The sequence below is a fragment of the Vigna radiata genome, chromosome 8, assembly GCF_000741045.1.
Source record: "Vigna radiata var. radiata cultivar VC1973A chromosome 8, Vradiata_ver6, whole genome shotgun sequence".
Lineage (NCBI taxonomy): Eukaryota > Viridiplantae > Streptophyta > Magnoliopsida > Fabales > Fabaceae > Vigna > Vigna radiata.
This window is the reverse complement of record NC_028358.1, coordinates 4,365,945-4,379,877: the sequence shown is the minus strand read 5'-3', so window position 1 is coordinate 4,379,877 and position 13,933 is coordinate 4,365,945. Positions and strand designations below refer to the sequence as shown.

The following is a 13,933-nucleotide window of genomic DNA, read 5'->3' as shown; positions in this document are numbered from 1 at the left end:
ACCTAATTGATCACTTCAAAAATTGGAGGACCCAATTGAAACAAACCTCCAAATATAGGGACCTCCGAACCTATTAAACCTTTAATTAACTATGTTAACATACAATTTAAATAAACATATAATACAATTATACATATATAGAAATCATACAAGCATGTTATAATCAATCACTGTACTCTGATTGTCCGGACTAGTATGAATATGAGCTATGGCTGTTCTTGCACTTGTGGAAAGGTAAACTAGAACACCACACGAATACCATAGCTGGAAAACCCAAGCCACCACACGAGGTTAGCCCTTCATCCCTCACTATAGCTAGAAAACCGCAAGCTACACATGAGTTTAGTCCGTTAGCTGGAACCCCAAGCTAACACGACCATGTCTATTGCTATTCCCACCATATGCGCCACTATTATCTACTTGCGACTCGGTGACCATAGGAATGTCAGGATGAACGTCAATACTAAGCTTCCACTATTCATACTTTTACCACACATTGAAACTAACCACCGAGACATTCCTCCTTGGAATTCTCTTTTCTAACCATATTATATCACATCAAACTTTCATATTACATTATAAATATCATATCATCATATTTCATCATCCATACAAATCAACCCGAACAGTAAAACAAATTCCACCCTTGAACAAGACCGAACGGAAAAGATCAACATAACCTATGAACATTACCGAATGGGAGAACACTCCTTATATATGAATATGACCGAACAATCATTTAGAGAGTGAGACTCAAGCACGAGTCAAACACTTGGACCTTGTACCGAACACTTATGATTTAGAAAGAACACTATAGGCTTAGACCAAACGCCATTAGCTTAGGCCGAACACTATTGAACTGGGTCGAACATTATTAGCTTAGGCCGAACTCTATTGACTTATGCCGAATACTATTATCTTAAACTGATCACTAATGGCCTAGGCCGAACACTATTGGCTTAGGCCGAACACTCTTAAAACTGAATACAATTACAAGACTGAGTACTACGAAGAGGCCGAGTGCTAGTACAAGACCGAACACTACTGAGACCTAGTGTTAGTCTATGACCGAACACTTCTAAGACCGAGTGCTAGTACGAGACTGAGCACTACTAGAAGACTGAATACTAGTATAAGGCCGAACGACATGATAGAACGACCGAATGGTGGACCATAACTAATACTAGCACATTACCGAACGATCATTAACAGGTAAGGCCTCATAGAGACCCAACACAGTTAAGACCGAATACCAGTACTAGACCAAGTATTGGTGTACAATCGTTCGGTCATTAATTGGAAACTCCACAGAAGTAGAATTCTGTTAAGACTGAACAAAATGGGAATGTCATTCGGTCCATGAAGGACCTTCAGCGAATTGCATAATTATGCAAAATGATTGCAAAATTATGATCAACACTAATCTTTACCAATTCCCTCATTCCTCCCAACTTCTAAATCGTTAATCTTATATCATACATTCCTACACATTAATTAAGAGTATCTAAACCTTTCTAACATTATTAAGAGAGTTTCATTCACAGATTTGAGAGTCAAGTCTACATAATCATGAACTCAATGACCGAGAACCAGATTTACTAGTTTTGGTACATTTCTGAGTGTCTTAAGGATTCTAACAAGTCTCTAAATAATTGATCCATATTTCCTATGCAAACCAAACTCATACCGAACACAAATTCCCTCATTTTCATTGTCGCACTTCCTTCCAATTTCACTCGACCATTGAACCATAATCATGCAGAAATACAATCATCATAAACACATTGTCCATATTCTTCACCAACAACACTGAACACTAAATCATTCAATTTCACATACATGCAACAACATCAAACAACATATTCATGCATCAAAACCAATTAATTAAATTAGCTAGCTTCCCTTACCTCTTGATCGGACAACAAGCTCAATTAACTGCAGAATTGCACTCATCACACACCAAAATCCTAGAACACCTAAAGTTCACCGATTGAGAAGGAAGGATCACCCCAAAAGACCAAGAACGTGACTAGAAACGAGAATAAGAAAATGATGAGCACATGCAGCCAGAAACTTGGCTTGCATGTACTAAGAAATAGAATTTCTAGGAAGAGAGTGAACTTACTGATTCTAAACTTGATTTTGATCAGTGAAAAAAGATGATCTTGACTCCTAAATTGCTTAAACTATGTCTGAGTGATGAAAAGATGAAATGAGATGAAAAATCTCTAAAAAGAAGGAGGAGAAAGATAGAACTTGTATTTTAGAGAGATGTAGATTATGAAAAATAATGAGATGAGTTGCATTTTGGAAATTTTTATAAAATGCTCAATACACCAGTCTCTCCTTACAGATGTCATTTTCATATTCGTCATCAATGTATCTAAGTGTACTTTTACAGGAAATTGCAGCTTATACTATGCAGAATAGTTATAGATTGCTAGATTGCAGTGAAGAAATTCAATAAATAAATAAATATAAACCATACATTCTTCTTTTACTCAAAGTATAAACTCCAAAATATAAAGCGTACATTCCTTAGAGAACTACTTACAACTTCAGATGAGGATGTAAGTCAAAATTCTGTATTATTACAATAATATTTATTAGTATATATATTTTGCTGATAAGAAAAAAATATAATTCGATTTTTTTTTTCTTCAAAATATATTAATTTTTCGTGCCCTAGATAGCTAGATCTGCATTTGAGTTTCAAGGGTGTGGGACACTCACAATTAATCAACTAACAAAAATTGTGAGGTGATATATTTCTACATTATTTGACTTTTGGAAAATTTTACAAATGATTGAATTGATGAAATAAATTTAAATGTTGATTTAAAGTGATTTTAATTAAGTTTGATATTTGAGCCTTTTGAAGTTATTTTACATAGTGAACTTTGAATTTGAGATACGTATATAAAGTATAATTAATAAGCCCTTCTACTTAGACGATGGTTTAAGAATTTTACGAATGTGTTTTGATGAATTAAAGTTAAATATGATTTTGAGTGATTTTATTAATCAGATTTTAAGTTTGAATTTTTTTTTGTGTATTCAACCTTATATATATATATATATATATATATATATATATATATATATATATATATATATATATATATGTACCATCCATATATTTTATTTATAATTTAGTTTTATTTAAGTTTTTTATATGTTATAATAATAACTATAATTATAATATAAAAAAATTGTATCTTACAACTAAATGAGTTGAACTGGTTACACCAACATATCTAAATTTATATATAAATTTGTTTGAACCTTTAATTACCAAATCTAACATATCTTTGGATTAGATAAACATATGAGAGACCAAGTCTGTAATGATTAGGTATTTAACTAATATCTTCAATTGTCTAATCAAACATGTAAACATCTATTTCTTTTTTATTTAGTATAAAATACATTATTTTCTTAATTTATTCAAATTCAAAATAAACATATTCACACCTGGTCAATTTTGGACAAATGCTTATTTTCCATATATTCTTAAACAACACAGGAATAATATATATACAAGATTTTTGAGTGAACATTTTCACCTTTTAAAGGTGGTTACATTTCAAGTCTTTTGTAGATTTAGTACTTTTATCTGAGATTTTATTAAATATTTTTTTTATATAGAATAATAACTCTTTGTTATTTAATATTTTTACATGATTTTTATTTTATATCATCATTTTATTTATTTTTTTAAGAAATATAAGCCATATGGACAATATTAGGTTAATATAATATAATGAGTGATTTTTATTATTCGGACCAAAAATATATTGTATAACAAGGTCAATCACTTTCGTATTTACTCCGTTGATGAGACCTAGTTTTTATTACATTTCTTAATAGATAAAGTTAAATATTCAAAATAACAAATCAATATATCCTATCACCTTCTTAATATAATAATCAAAACTATAAAAAAATTAAATACTTAATAGATTAAAATAAATTTAATTAAAAAAATCTAAATCTACGACAAGTTAAAACCTAATTAATCTTTAAAATTTAATAAATTTGAATCCGTTTTCATTTATTGTGCCATTTAAATATGTTTGTTTTACTCCTTCTCTCTTTTATCTGTGATATTATTTTAAAAAATTAGAGATCTAGAAACACATTTTCATTATTAGAACCAGACTTCCCCAAAAACTTGAAAGACGACCCTGCTACCAAGTCACAGTTTTTCAAGTTCATCTTTGAGCAAACAAATTTCTCCATAAACAATTTTAGAAGGGAAACAAAAAGGCAAGAAGAAAAACATAAAATAAGTTTACTTTAATGTAAAATCTAAAAATAAAAATTTAACAAATATGTCTTATGAAAAAACTTAACTTTTTTTTTTCTGGTTTTACTAATGGCTTAGGGAAAAGTTTGTTTATTGATGTGATAACTGGTTTGACTTGGCTTGTGTGTGAATGTGAATATTGAATTTTGGAAGGAAATAAAAGAAAAGAATGGTGATGGGTATAAAACGGTGAAAAAGATGAGATTTGAAAGGAAGGGTTTTGAAGAATTGGCAAAAGAATGGGAGAAGAAGTGAAGCTGATTGCTACGCATCAAAGCTTCCCCTGTGCAAGGATTGAGTGGGCATTAAGGATAAAGGGTGTGGAATATGAATACTTGAAAGAAGATTTGACAAATAAGAGTCCTTTGCTTCTTCAATCTAACCCTGTTCATAAGAAAGTTCCAGTCTTTCTTCACAATGACAAAGCAATTGCTGAATCACTTGTCATCCTTGAATACATAGATGAGACCTGGAAGAACAACCCTCTGCTTCCTCTTGATCCTTATCAGAGAGCACATGCTCGCTTCTGGGCAAGGTTTATTGATGAGAAGGTACAATATCATTCAACCTTTTCCTTATTTCACTGCATTTTACCATGAGACTGAAGTCAGTTTCAATTTGTTCAAGATCTGGTCTAAATTTATGGTTTCATTTTGGTTATGGTGTGTCTGAAACAACAGGGTGAATTTGATCTCTGACTGTGTACTTTGTTTTTGACTTTATTGAAAACTGAAGTTTTAATTTTTATAAGGTTAGATGTGATGTCAAATTGTAATTTTTAAACTGTTCAAACTTTAGGCTAGAGTAGAGTATAACACATTAAAATCATATTTATTTTTTAAAAAATTTGAAGATCAAATGGTATAAAAATTTGATGAATGTTTTAAGACTTTATAAACTAAAACTAGTTTTGATCAAGACATCACATAGTTAAAGATCTGCTGTGAAAAACACAGTTTCGTAGACTTTCTTGCATTGATTTAGTGCTAAGTATGTGTAATTTAGAAGTTGGAGCAAATTTGAGATGATAAATGATTGTTATGGTGAGAAGATGATGAAGGTAGTTTTGTTGAAAACAGTGTTTGTATGGTGTGTGGGGAGCAGCTGTGGCTGAAGGAGAAGAGAAGGAAAAGGCTGTGGAAGGTGCATTGGAGTCACTGAAATTTCTTGAGAAAGAAATTGAAGGGAAAAAGTATTTTGGAGGAGAGAAGATTGGTTATCTTGATATAGCAGCTGGATGGTTGTCTCATTGGCTGAGTGTTCTTGAAGAGGTTGGAGAGATGGAACTTCTGAATGCAGAGAGATTCCCTTCTCTTCATCAATGGACTCAAAACTTCATTCAGACATCACCTATCAAAGATTGCATTCCATCTAGACAAAGTGTTATTGAATATTTCAGCTTTGGCATCAACTACACTCGTTCCTTGGCATCCAATAAATCTTCTTAGTTTATAATTTGTTCATGTTGTTTGTTTGTATTGGAATTGAGTTTTTCTTTGTATGGGGTTGGTTATGTTATCATATGTAATTGTTGTCATCAATGCTTGATAAGTTTTATGTCCAGTGAGGTTTCATGTAAGGAAAATAATATTTTGACACCAATTTTTTGACACCATTTTGACACTGCACATGTGTCAAAACGTGATTGGATGATTTCAAATTAAAAAAAAAAACTTTGGTTTTTTTCTTCCAAATATGTCCTTGTTTCAGTTTTTTTAATTTAAAATCGTCAACTACGTTTTGACACATGTGCAGTGTCAAAATAGTGTCAAAAATTGGTGTCAAAGTATCATTTTCCTGCAATCGTTGGTTATTAACTACTGGATTCTATGTTTTCTTTAGAATTGTTTATCATCAAATAACACAATGTCTATTTTATTATGAGTGAACAAATTTATATAAGAGATCAATACATTATATTTATTTTAAAATTTTGAAATAATATAACATATTGACATTTATACTTATAAATTGTACATATTACTCTTTGTTACTCAATTAATATTGAATTTCTAATTTATCTTTAATTTACAACTGTGCAATCTTTCATGGACATCAATTTTAATTGCAACCATGAATATGAAAGTATTTTAATTCTAAAAGTATCACAATTTAAATACTTTATAATACAATTCATTTGTCAACAAAATAATCATTGAAATCTCTAAGTACAGGTGCATGAAATTTAGTCATAAAAATAAAACCAAATAAAATAAAACAAGGTAATCAAGCATTATCAACCTCGTAATAATCATAACGATATTGAGATTATATGTTCAACTTGTGTGACAACATAATAGTAACAAGTATTGAAGATAGGGTGTAATCTGTTGTAGACAATATTTTCAGAAACAAAGATAAATGATGTGAGGGCATGATGTCATATTGTTCTATATATATATATATATATATATATATATATATATATATATATATATATATATATATATATATTATCTTGTACAACTCAAGAGGCAATAACAAAACACTTTTGTGTATTATTCAATGTTTTCTTTCAAAATAAAATTTTAGTAGTCCTTGAATGCATGATATTTACATTATATCATAAATATGAATTGGTCATCTGAGAGAGAGAGGTTCAGAAACTATTTTTGAATGAGATGATTATGAGAAAATTAGATTCATTGTCTTTGAAATAAATATTTAATTGTTTTAAAACTTTTCTTTCAAATATATTTCCAATTTACTATTTTAATTAGTTTAACAATTAGAATTTTGCCGCATGTTTATCTAGTATTGAATCCATCTAAATACAATATCTTTTAATTATTAATTGTCTCTTTTAATTTCTCTTTTCATCTTTATTTCTAAATTAAATTTGAATAATTCAAACAATATCAAATAGTTAAAAATAATGTTTTATCACAAAGTAAACCATTTTTTCATAAATATGAAATATTTCATATTTAACATTTATTCATTTTAAATTGTTACATGAATATTTAAATTCAATGGAATCCCAACAAAACCCAACTGAAACATTTATCTATTCTATTAGATCACCCATTTCAAACTAAACAGCAAGAAAAATGATTGCAAAGCCGAAGTTTTATATAAAGTTTAATTATCTATTTAAACTCAATTTTCATTATTCAACGTAATTTACCAATTCTATTTAGTGATGATATAATAATATATGAAAGATATAAATATAAAACAAGTTGACAAAAAACAACGTTGATCCCTCAAGTATTTATTACTCTGCTTCTACACAACATCCTCTCATACAAATTTAATAGATCTATAATATTTACAAAATTTTAAAAATGAAGATAATGCGGAATAAAATATGAAAGTTAGCTAATACACGTAATCAACAATCAATTTGATCCCTCAAGTATTACTCTTCTGCTTCTACAGTGTCTAAAGTACAACATTTGAACAATGCACATGATTTCTAATATTTTTGGATCTGCTTATATAATTTCACATGTTTAAGACTGACTTCGAGAAACATTAGGGAGATGGTTTATTCAGCAGATATTTTGAAATGAAAAGGAAAAACTGACTTTGTTAAGAGAAAGACAAACAAGAACAAATATGGCTGCAGCTGCGATGATAAATGAGGAAGTTAATGGCAAACATTTTAACCAAAATGGTTATCAATACTAGTTGTTTGGATCCACAAGTAACATCAGGAGGACCTACTCCAAGAGGTATATAGCCCATAAATTTTAATTCTAAATCCAAAATAAATAAAACCAAAAACAAAATGATGCATCCGGAAAGATAAAACAAATACTCTCTCATCGATCTACCTACAGAGTTATCGGGCTGCTTGACCTTGTGCATGTTCCAGAAGTTGACTAACCAACTTGTAGGTGCGCCCGTTAAGGGCCTTGGTATGGTCTATCAGTTGCTCATACCTGCAGAGGTAGTAATTAAAGATCAATGACCATAAAAACTGACACACGTGAAGATAAAAGAGTCAACATGACTGAGGCAGAAAAGTATAATACATGAAGAACCAATAAAAGCCCTTGTCTCTCAAATTAGTGATCAATGTTAACTTACACGTTTGGATGATTAGGCTCCATGATAACTGTTCCAGTGTGAGAGTCAATTTTCGCATCAAGCTTTGAGCTACGGATGAGATTAACAATCCATCTCTCAGCCTCCTCATAATTCAAATTTAACTTCTCAGCAAGCACTCTGAAAAAACATCACAAGTGAGCAACCGTATCTTATAATTTTGGTTACAGATCCCCAATATGTCATTTATGTGCGTAACATGAAAAGTAGACCACAGGAAACCGTATATAACAAAATATAACATCATATAGCAAAAAATATAAATTAGGGAAATACAGTCAAGACCTAGAGTAAAACCTTTCAAGGCCACAAAATAAAAGGAACAAAAGATCAATGGCAGAGCTACATTGTGTTCTCACAGGTGCAAAGTTATTGCATGTTGGAAAAATTATAAAGCCAGAGGGATAGCTATGACTTCTTATACTAGAAAAGTGCATACCCCATGTCAATACGTTGATGTATTCTACAGTATGTCTCAAAGATAAATAGCCTAGCATTTTCAAGGAACTCATCCCTCAGTGGTACAGTTGAAAAGTTGCTTTCTTCAACCCTTTTACCAAGGAAAGGATCATTGAGAATTACCTGCAATTTTAAAATGAGTAAGCATAATATAATCAAGCCACATGAATATAGGTATCATGGACATGTATGAAAAGAGGGAAACTGAACAAGCCACTTGAGTTACATCATTCCTATAGTTGATATATGTTATCTAGCAAAAGAAAAAAAAAAAGCTTACTTCTTCACATTCCCTCATCTTCTTTTGTGCCCCATCAAAGTCATAGTTGACGTAAACACAAGCCAAAAACTCAGTGATGGGATCTTTATACGAATGCTGCTCTTGTTGAATAACTTTAATAAAGTCTTTGAATTGTGGCCTCCTTCTCTTGTTAACAATGAATGCTGTGGCCAGGTATCGTAAAAGGTGTGGGGCACTGGTTTGGATAGCATTTAGATACCTGAAAATTACATCATATTTAGATGAAGCAACACTTCAAATACTAAGCCCAGAAGAGACAACCATAAACCAGCCCCAAAGAAAGGAAATAATTGATCAGTTTGACAAGGATTAACAATAAAAGTAATCTACAGTATCCTAAGAAAGGCTAGGTGTGACATACTTATCCTGATTGAACAGATCAATTATTTGTGTTCTTCCATTGTCATGATTAAAAAAGATGAACAGACTCCAATGCATCAGCCATATTCTGCTCTGCACCTGGTTCAAAGGTGATGCAAAACTCTGCAACAAAGTTCTCCAATTTGTATTAATATAATAAGCATAACAAACAAGTACATGTATCCACTTCAAAAATCAACTGACAAACGAGAACAACCTTTGAGTCAATGATTTCCTTCAAGCGATTGAGCTCTTCAAGAGCAATGTCCCAGTTCTGCATCAAAATTTCAGCTGCCAGCTTCCCCCACAATGCACTCAAGCTCCTCTCACTATTTGTGCACAAAGCTCTGTACTGATAAAGATAGTCAGCAGCACCAGAGTAGTTCCCACACTCAAACTGAAACTTGGCATATTGGTAAAGTGCCTCTATTTGTGCAGGACCAATCTGTTCCAGCAAACACATAATTTAAGCATTCATTAAAAACTCAAACACAACAAAATTCAAAATTCAAAACTGAGACAAATCTTTTAAGAACCACTAAAATACAACAGCAAACAACTAGGAAAACAAAATGCTTTAATAAGATTAGGAAACAAACAAAGCAATCACATTATCAATATACAATCTCAATGAAACGCTTATAAGAGAGAAATTATTAAAAAAAGTGTAGTCCAGTTACCTTAAATAATTTTCTAAAGCTTATTAGTCTAAAGAACATTTTGGGTATCTAGTACTCCTATCCTACCATCCAAAGCAGCTAAAAATAACCTCATAATTCTGCTACAAAGACTCCAGTCCTAATATACCAAACAAGCAATAAAATCCTTAAAAAAAATCAACATATTTTATCCAAACTCTAAGTAATCAAAGGCATGTCAATTGTTATAAAAAAAATATTCAACTGTTGCGCGACACTCTTATACACAGAGCTTCGTATCCTTATTAACAAGAGACAATTCTAAAGCTTACTAGCATACTAACATCACTAAAAACCTTTAGAGCAACTATCATATCCTATCCTACCACTACCAGCCAAAGCTTACCTACAACTACCAAAAAGAAAGTTATCAATTTGTTCTCAACATTCCAATCCTAATCCACCAAACCCAATTCTTTTCCAAACAGCGATAATTCAAGCGACGTTTAAAACCCAATTGTCATGCAACACTCTAATAGGAATATCTAGCACGTGAGGACTGATTATTATTTTGCTTCAAACCTGATATCGCTCATTGAGCATCTGGAGGTTATACTGCTTGTCGGCACGTAGCTCCTGCACGGCGGCAGCGTTCTGGAGGAAGGAGACGAGGGGCGCGGCGGCCTCCTCGAGGGACTTGAGGCGGGCGACAACCTCGGCTCGGCGCTCAACCATGTCATGAGGAACATCCTCGGTGTGGTAGAGACTCTTGTGGATGTCCATGGCGTAATCAACCATGTTGGTGTTGTTGAGGAGGTCGATCTTCGCCTTGAGGATGAGGTCATCGTCGTATAGCTGGCGCTCCTGCAGAAACTCCAGGAGAGGGAACACCAAATGCCTGTCGAGGTTCGGCGCCATCCGCGGGGTAAGGTCGTAATCAGCCATTTTTCTCCACACTTGGGATTCGATTCCAAATTCTTACTTCTTCTTCTGCTGGGGCACAGGCAAACACTGATTCAAACACTGATTCATACAATACAATAAAATAATCTCTTTGTGATGTGTTCCGATTAATCGGAGTGTTGGAGAAAGGAAACGAGTTTTCCGTGCGACGGTGGTGGATGAGCGAAAACCTACCTCCTACTGCTGCTGCTGCGGCGTCGTGTGGAGATAGGGCTCCGACAGAGGCAAGATGCAGAGACGCAACACTGAGTATTCGAGAATAGGGTTTAAAAGCAAGAAGACTAAACGGTATCGTTTAAGACTTTGGTAAAATGAGAGAAAAATATAATATTTAACACTATTGCCTTATGAAAAAACAATGCATCTATCAATAACTGCAAAATACTATTGGGCTTTGGACTGTTAATATTTTGGGCTTTTGGGCTTTCTTTTTATATGAAGGATATTGCTTCTAGCACCCCACAAAGCGCTGCAGAGGATGAAAAAGAGAAAAAAACAATAAAAAGCAAAAGCCTTCAAAGAACTTTTTCTGAAATGCATTTCATATGAAGTGTTTCCAAAAACTCTTTTCAAAAGGTATTGTAGGTGTTTTGGAAATATTTTAAAATTATATCACTTCCAAAATATATTTTAACACTTTTGAAAATTTTATTTCAAAAATCTTATTCCAAAAATCTCGCTCCATAAATCTTATTCCTCACACTCCAAAAAAAATTTTGTAATTCATAAGTTATTTTTGTTAAGATAGGTTAAATATTCTATTAATAGATATTAGACAATCAAATATTGTGTTAATTATAATTTAGATATTATTATAATTTGTGCAAATTTGTGTATCTGTCATTTCTTTAATAGATGAAGAATTATAGGATTCTTAAATGTGTATATATAGTACTATACTCTTTGAAATAATATATCAGAATTATTCTTTAAACCTTTTAATATGGTATCAAGAGTCAAACATTGATATCATCTACAATACAGGAATCAGTGTTTTTTTTCATTGAATATTTCTGATGTCTTCTTCCGATAAAAATTTCCAGCCACTTTCTTCATGCAACTCATCTTCTTCAACTTCTGAAACTTTTATATTCTCCTCTTTCTCTCTAAAATTCTAACCATTCCACTGTTCCGATCACTTCTCAGACTGGCGTTTACCGAGTATTTGCTGACTGGAGAAGCCGGACATTGGTGGGGTAGTACCAAGATGTTGCTGGAGGATGAACACACCCCTATTACATGGGAAGTATTCAAGAAGAAGTTCTATGAGGAGTACTTTCCCAATAGCGTTCGGTTTGCTAAAGAAGTGGAGTTCCTCCAACTTGTACATGGAGGAATGGCGGTGTCCGAGTATGTCAATAGATTTAAGCAATTGATGAGATTTTATACAATGAGGATGAGTGAGGAGTGGCAATGTCGAAAGTTTGAAAACGGATTAAGGGAAGATTTAAAACCAGTTATTGCCAGCCACTGTATCCAGAAGTTCCCTGCCTTAGTGGAGAGAGCTAAGGTATTGAAGAAGAACCTTATGGACGCCGAGCGGCGTAAGAAGCAACAATAGGCAAGCTCCAAAGGACCTGTCGTTTCTAGAACCAACCCTGGTCCCAGGACAACTCCATACTCTCGGTCTATGACGTCCTCGGGTCCTTCTGCCTTGGCCGTTCGGCCTATCAACTATGCAAAACCGATCAGTCAACCGAGGACCGTGAGCTTCTTCATATGTGGTGGACCCCATTACAAGAATGACTGCCCCAAGCAAGGAAATACTAGGTTCTGCGTCCGGTGCAACAAAAACGGACATTGGGAGAGGGACTGCAATATGGGTAACCGAGCATTCTCGAGACCACCGAACGCTGGCAGGTTTCAACATGGTGGTGGCCGAGCACAGGCAGTAGGCCGAGTGTATGCTATCACAGGAATGGAAGCATCTAATGCAGGTAACCTCATCACCAGCACTTGCTTGTTGTATGGAATGCCTTGTTGCGTGTTATTTGATTCGGGGGCAACACATTCCTTCATCTCGAAGGCATGTGTTGATAGACTGGGTTTGGCCAAGAGAGAGATGCAGCTTGATTTGGTGGTGTCAACCCCAGCAGCTGGTGAGGTTAGGACATCTACAGTATGTGTTAGATGCCCTATTGAGGTAGAAGGGTACAAGTTTAAGGTAAACCTCACATGTTTGCCTCTCCAAGACTTAGAGGTAATTCTAGGAATGGATTGGTTAACCTCCAATCACATTCTTATTAATTGCAGGAAGAAGAAGTTGATTTTCCTGAGAGAAGAAATGAAGCTGACCTTAACGCTCGGTTAGATCCGAGAAGACTTGGTTGAAGGCGCCATGAGTTTTCTCATCCTGACGCATATGGACATGAACGAAGAAGGTCGTTCGGTAGGAGACCGTTCGGTCATTGACGAGTTCCTGGACGTCTTTCCGGAAGAAGTGTCAGGCCTACCTCCACCGAGGGAGGTTGAGTTCTCTATTGACTTAATCTCGGGAGTAGATCCGATATCCATAGCTCCGTACAGAATGGCTCCGGCTGAATTGGCCGAATTGAAGAAGCAAATTGAAGAGTTGTTGGAGAAGAAATTCATTCGGCCAAGTGCCTCGCCTAGGAGAGCCCCAATTTTGCTGGTAAAGAAGAAAGATGGCAGCTCTCGGTTATGTATTGACTATAGGCAGTTGAACAAGCTGACTATCAAGAACAAGTATCCGCTGCCAAGAATAGACGATTTGTTGGATCAACTTCATGGAGCAACAGTTTTCTCCAAGATAGACTTGAGGTCGGGATATCACCAGATTTTGGTCAAGGAGGGTGACATCCAAAAGACTGCTTTCCGGTCTAGGTACGG

General features: G+C 33.8%; 3 protein-coding genes across 5 annotated transcripts; 2 read left to right on the top strand and 1 right to left on the bottom strand.

Annotated features, from left to right (window-relative positions):
* Positions 1 to 4,456: 4,456 nt before the first annotated feature.
* Positions 4,457 to 5,972, top strand: LOC106771015 (probable glutathione S-transferase). Its single transcript, XM_014656894.2, has 2 exons — positions 4,457 to 4,860; positions 5,389 to 5,972. Exons 1-2 carry the CDS (start codon positions 4,549 to 4,551, stop codon positions 5,755 to 5,757), a joined length of 681 nt encoding a protein of 226 aa, XP_014512380.1. The 5' UTR covers positions 4,457 to 4,548; the 3' UTR covers positions 5,758 to 5,972.
* Positions 5,973 to 7,821: 1,849 nt separating this feature from the next.
* LOC106772790 (eukaryotic translation initiation factor 3 subunit E) lies at positions 7,822 to 11,394 on the bottom strand. Of its 3 annotated transcripts, none has more exons than XM_014659378.2 (8): positions 11,258 to 11,394; positions 10,703 to 11,110; positions 9,700 to 9,927; positions 9,484 to 9,605; positions 9,102 to 9,321; positions 8,802 to 8,944; positions 8,345 to 8,482; positions 7,822 to 8,196 (listed from the first exon to the last, which is right to left on the bottom strand). In XM_014659378.2, the coding sequence occupies exons 2-8, from the start codon at positions 11,063 to 11,065 to the stop codon at positions 8,097 to 8,099; spliced, it is 1,314 nt and encodes a 437-aa protein (XP_014514864.1). In that variant the 5' UTR covers positions 11,066 to 11,110; positions 11,258 to 11,394; the 3' UTR covers positions 7,822 to 8,096. The 3 variants fall into 3 exon arrangements, with proteins under 3 accessions (XP_014514864.1, XP_014514866.1, XP_022640382.1); XM_014659380.2 differs by having other exon boundaries at positions 10,703 to 11,113; positions 11,258 to 11,387; XM_022784661.1 differs by lacking the exon at positions 11,258 to 11,394 and having other exon boundaries at positions 10,703 to 11,128.
* A 1,319-nt stretch (positions 11,395 to 12,713) lies between these two features.
* On the top strand, positions 12,714 to 13,414 carry LOC106770099. The gene is made up of 2 exons (XM_014655925.1): positions 12,714 to 13,247; positions 13,337 to 13,414. Exons 1-2 carry the CDS (start codon positions 12,714 to 12,716, stop codon positions 13,412 to 13,414), a joined length of 612 nt encoding a protein of 203 aa, XP_014511411.1.
* The last annotated feature ends 519 nt before the right edge of the window (positions 13,415 to 13,933 follow it).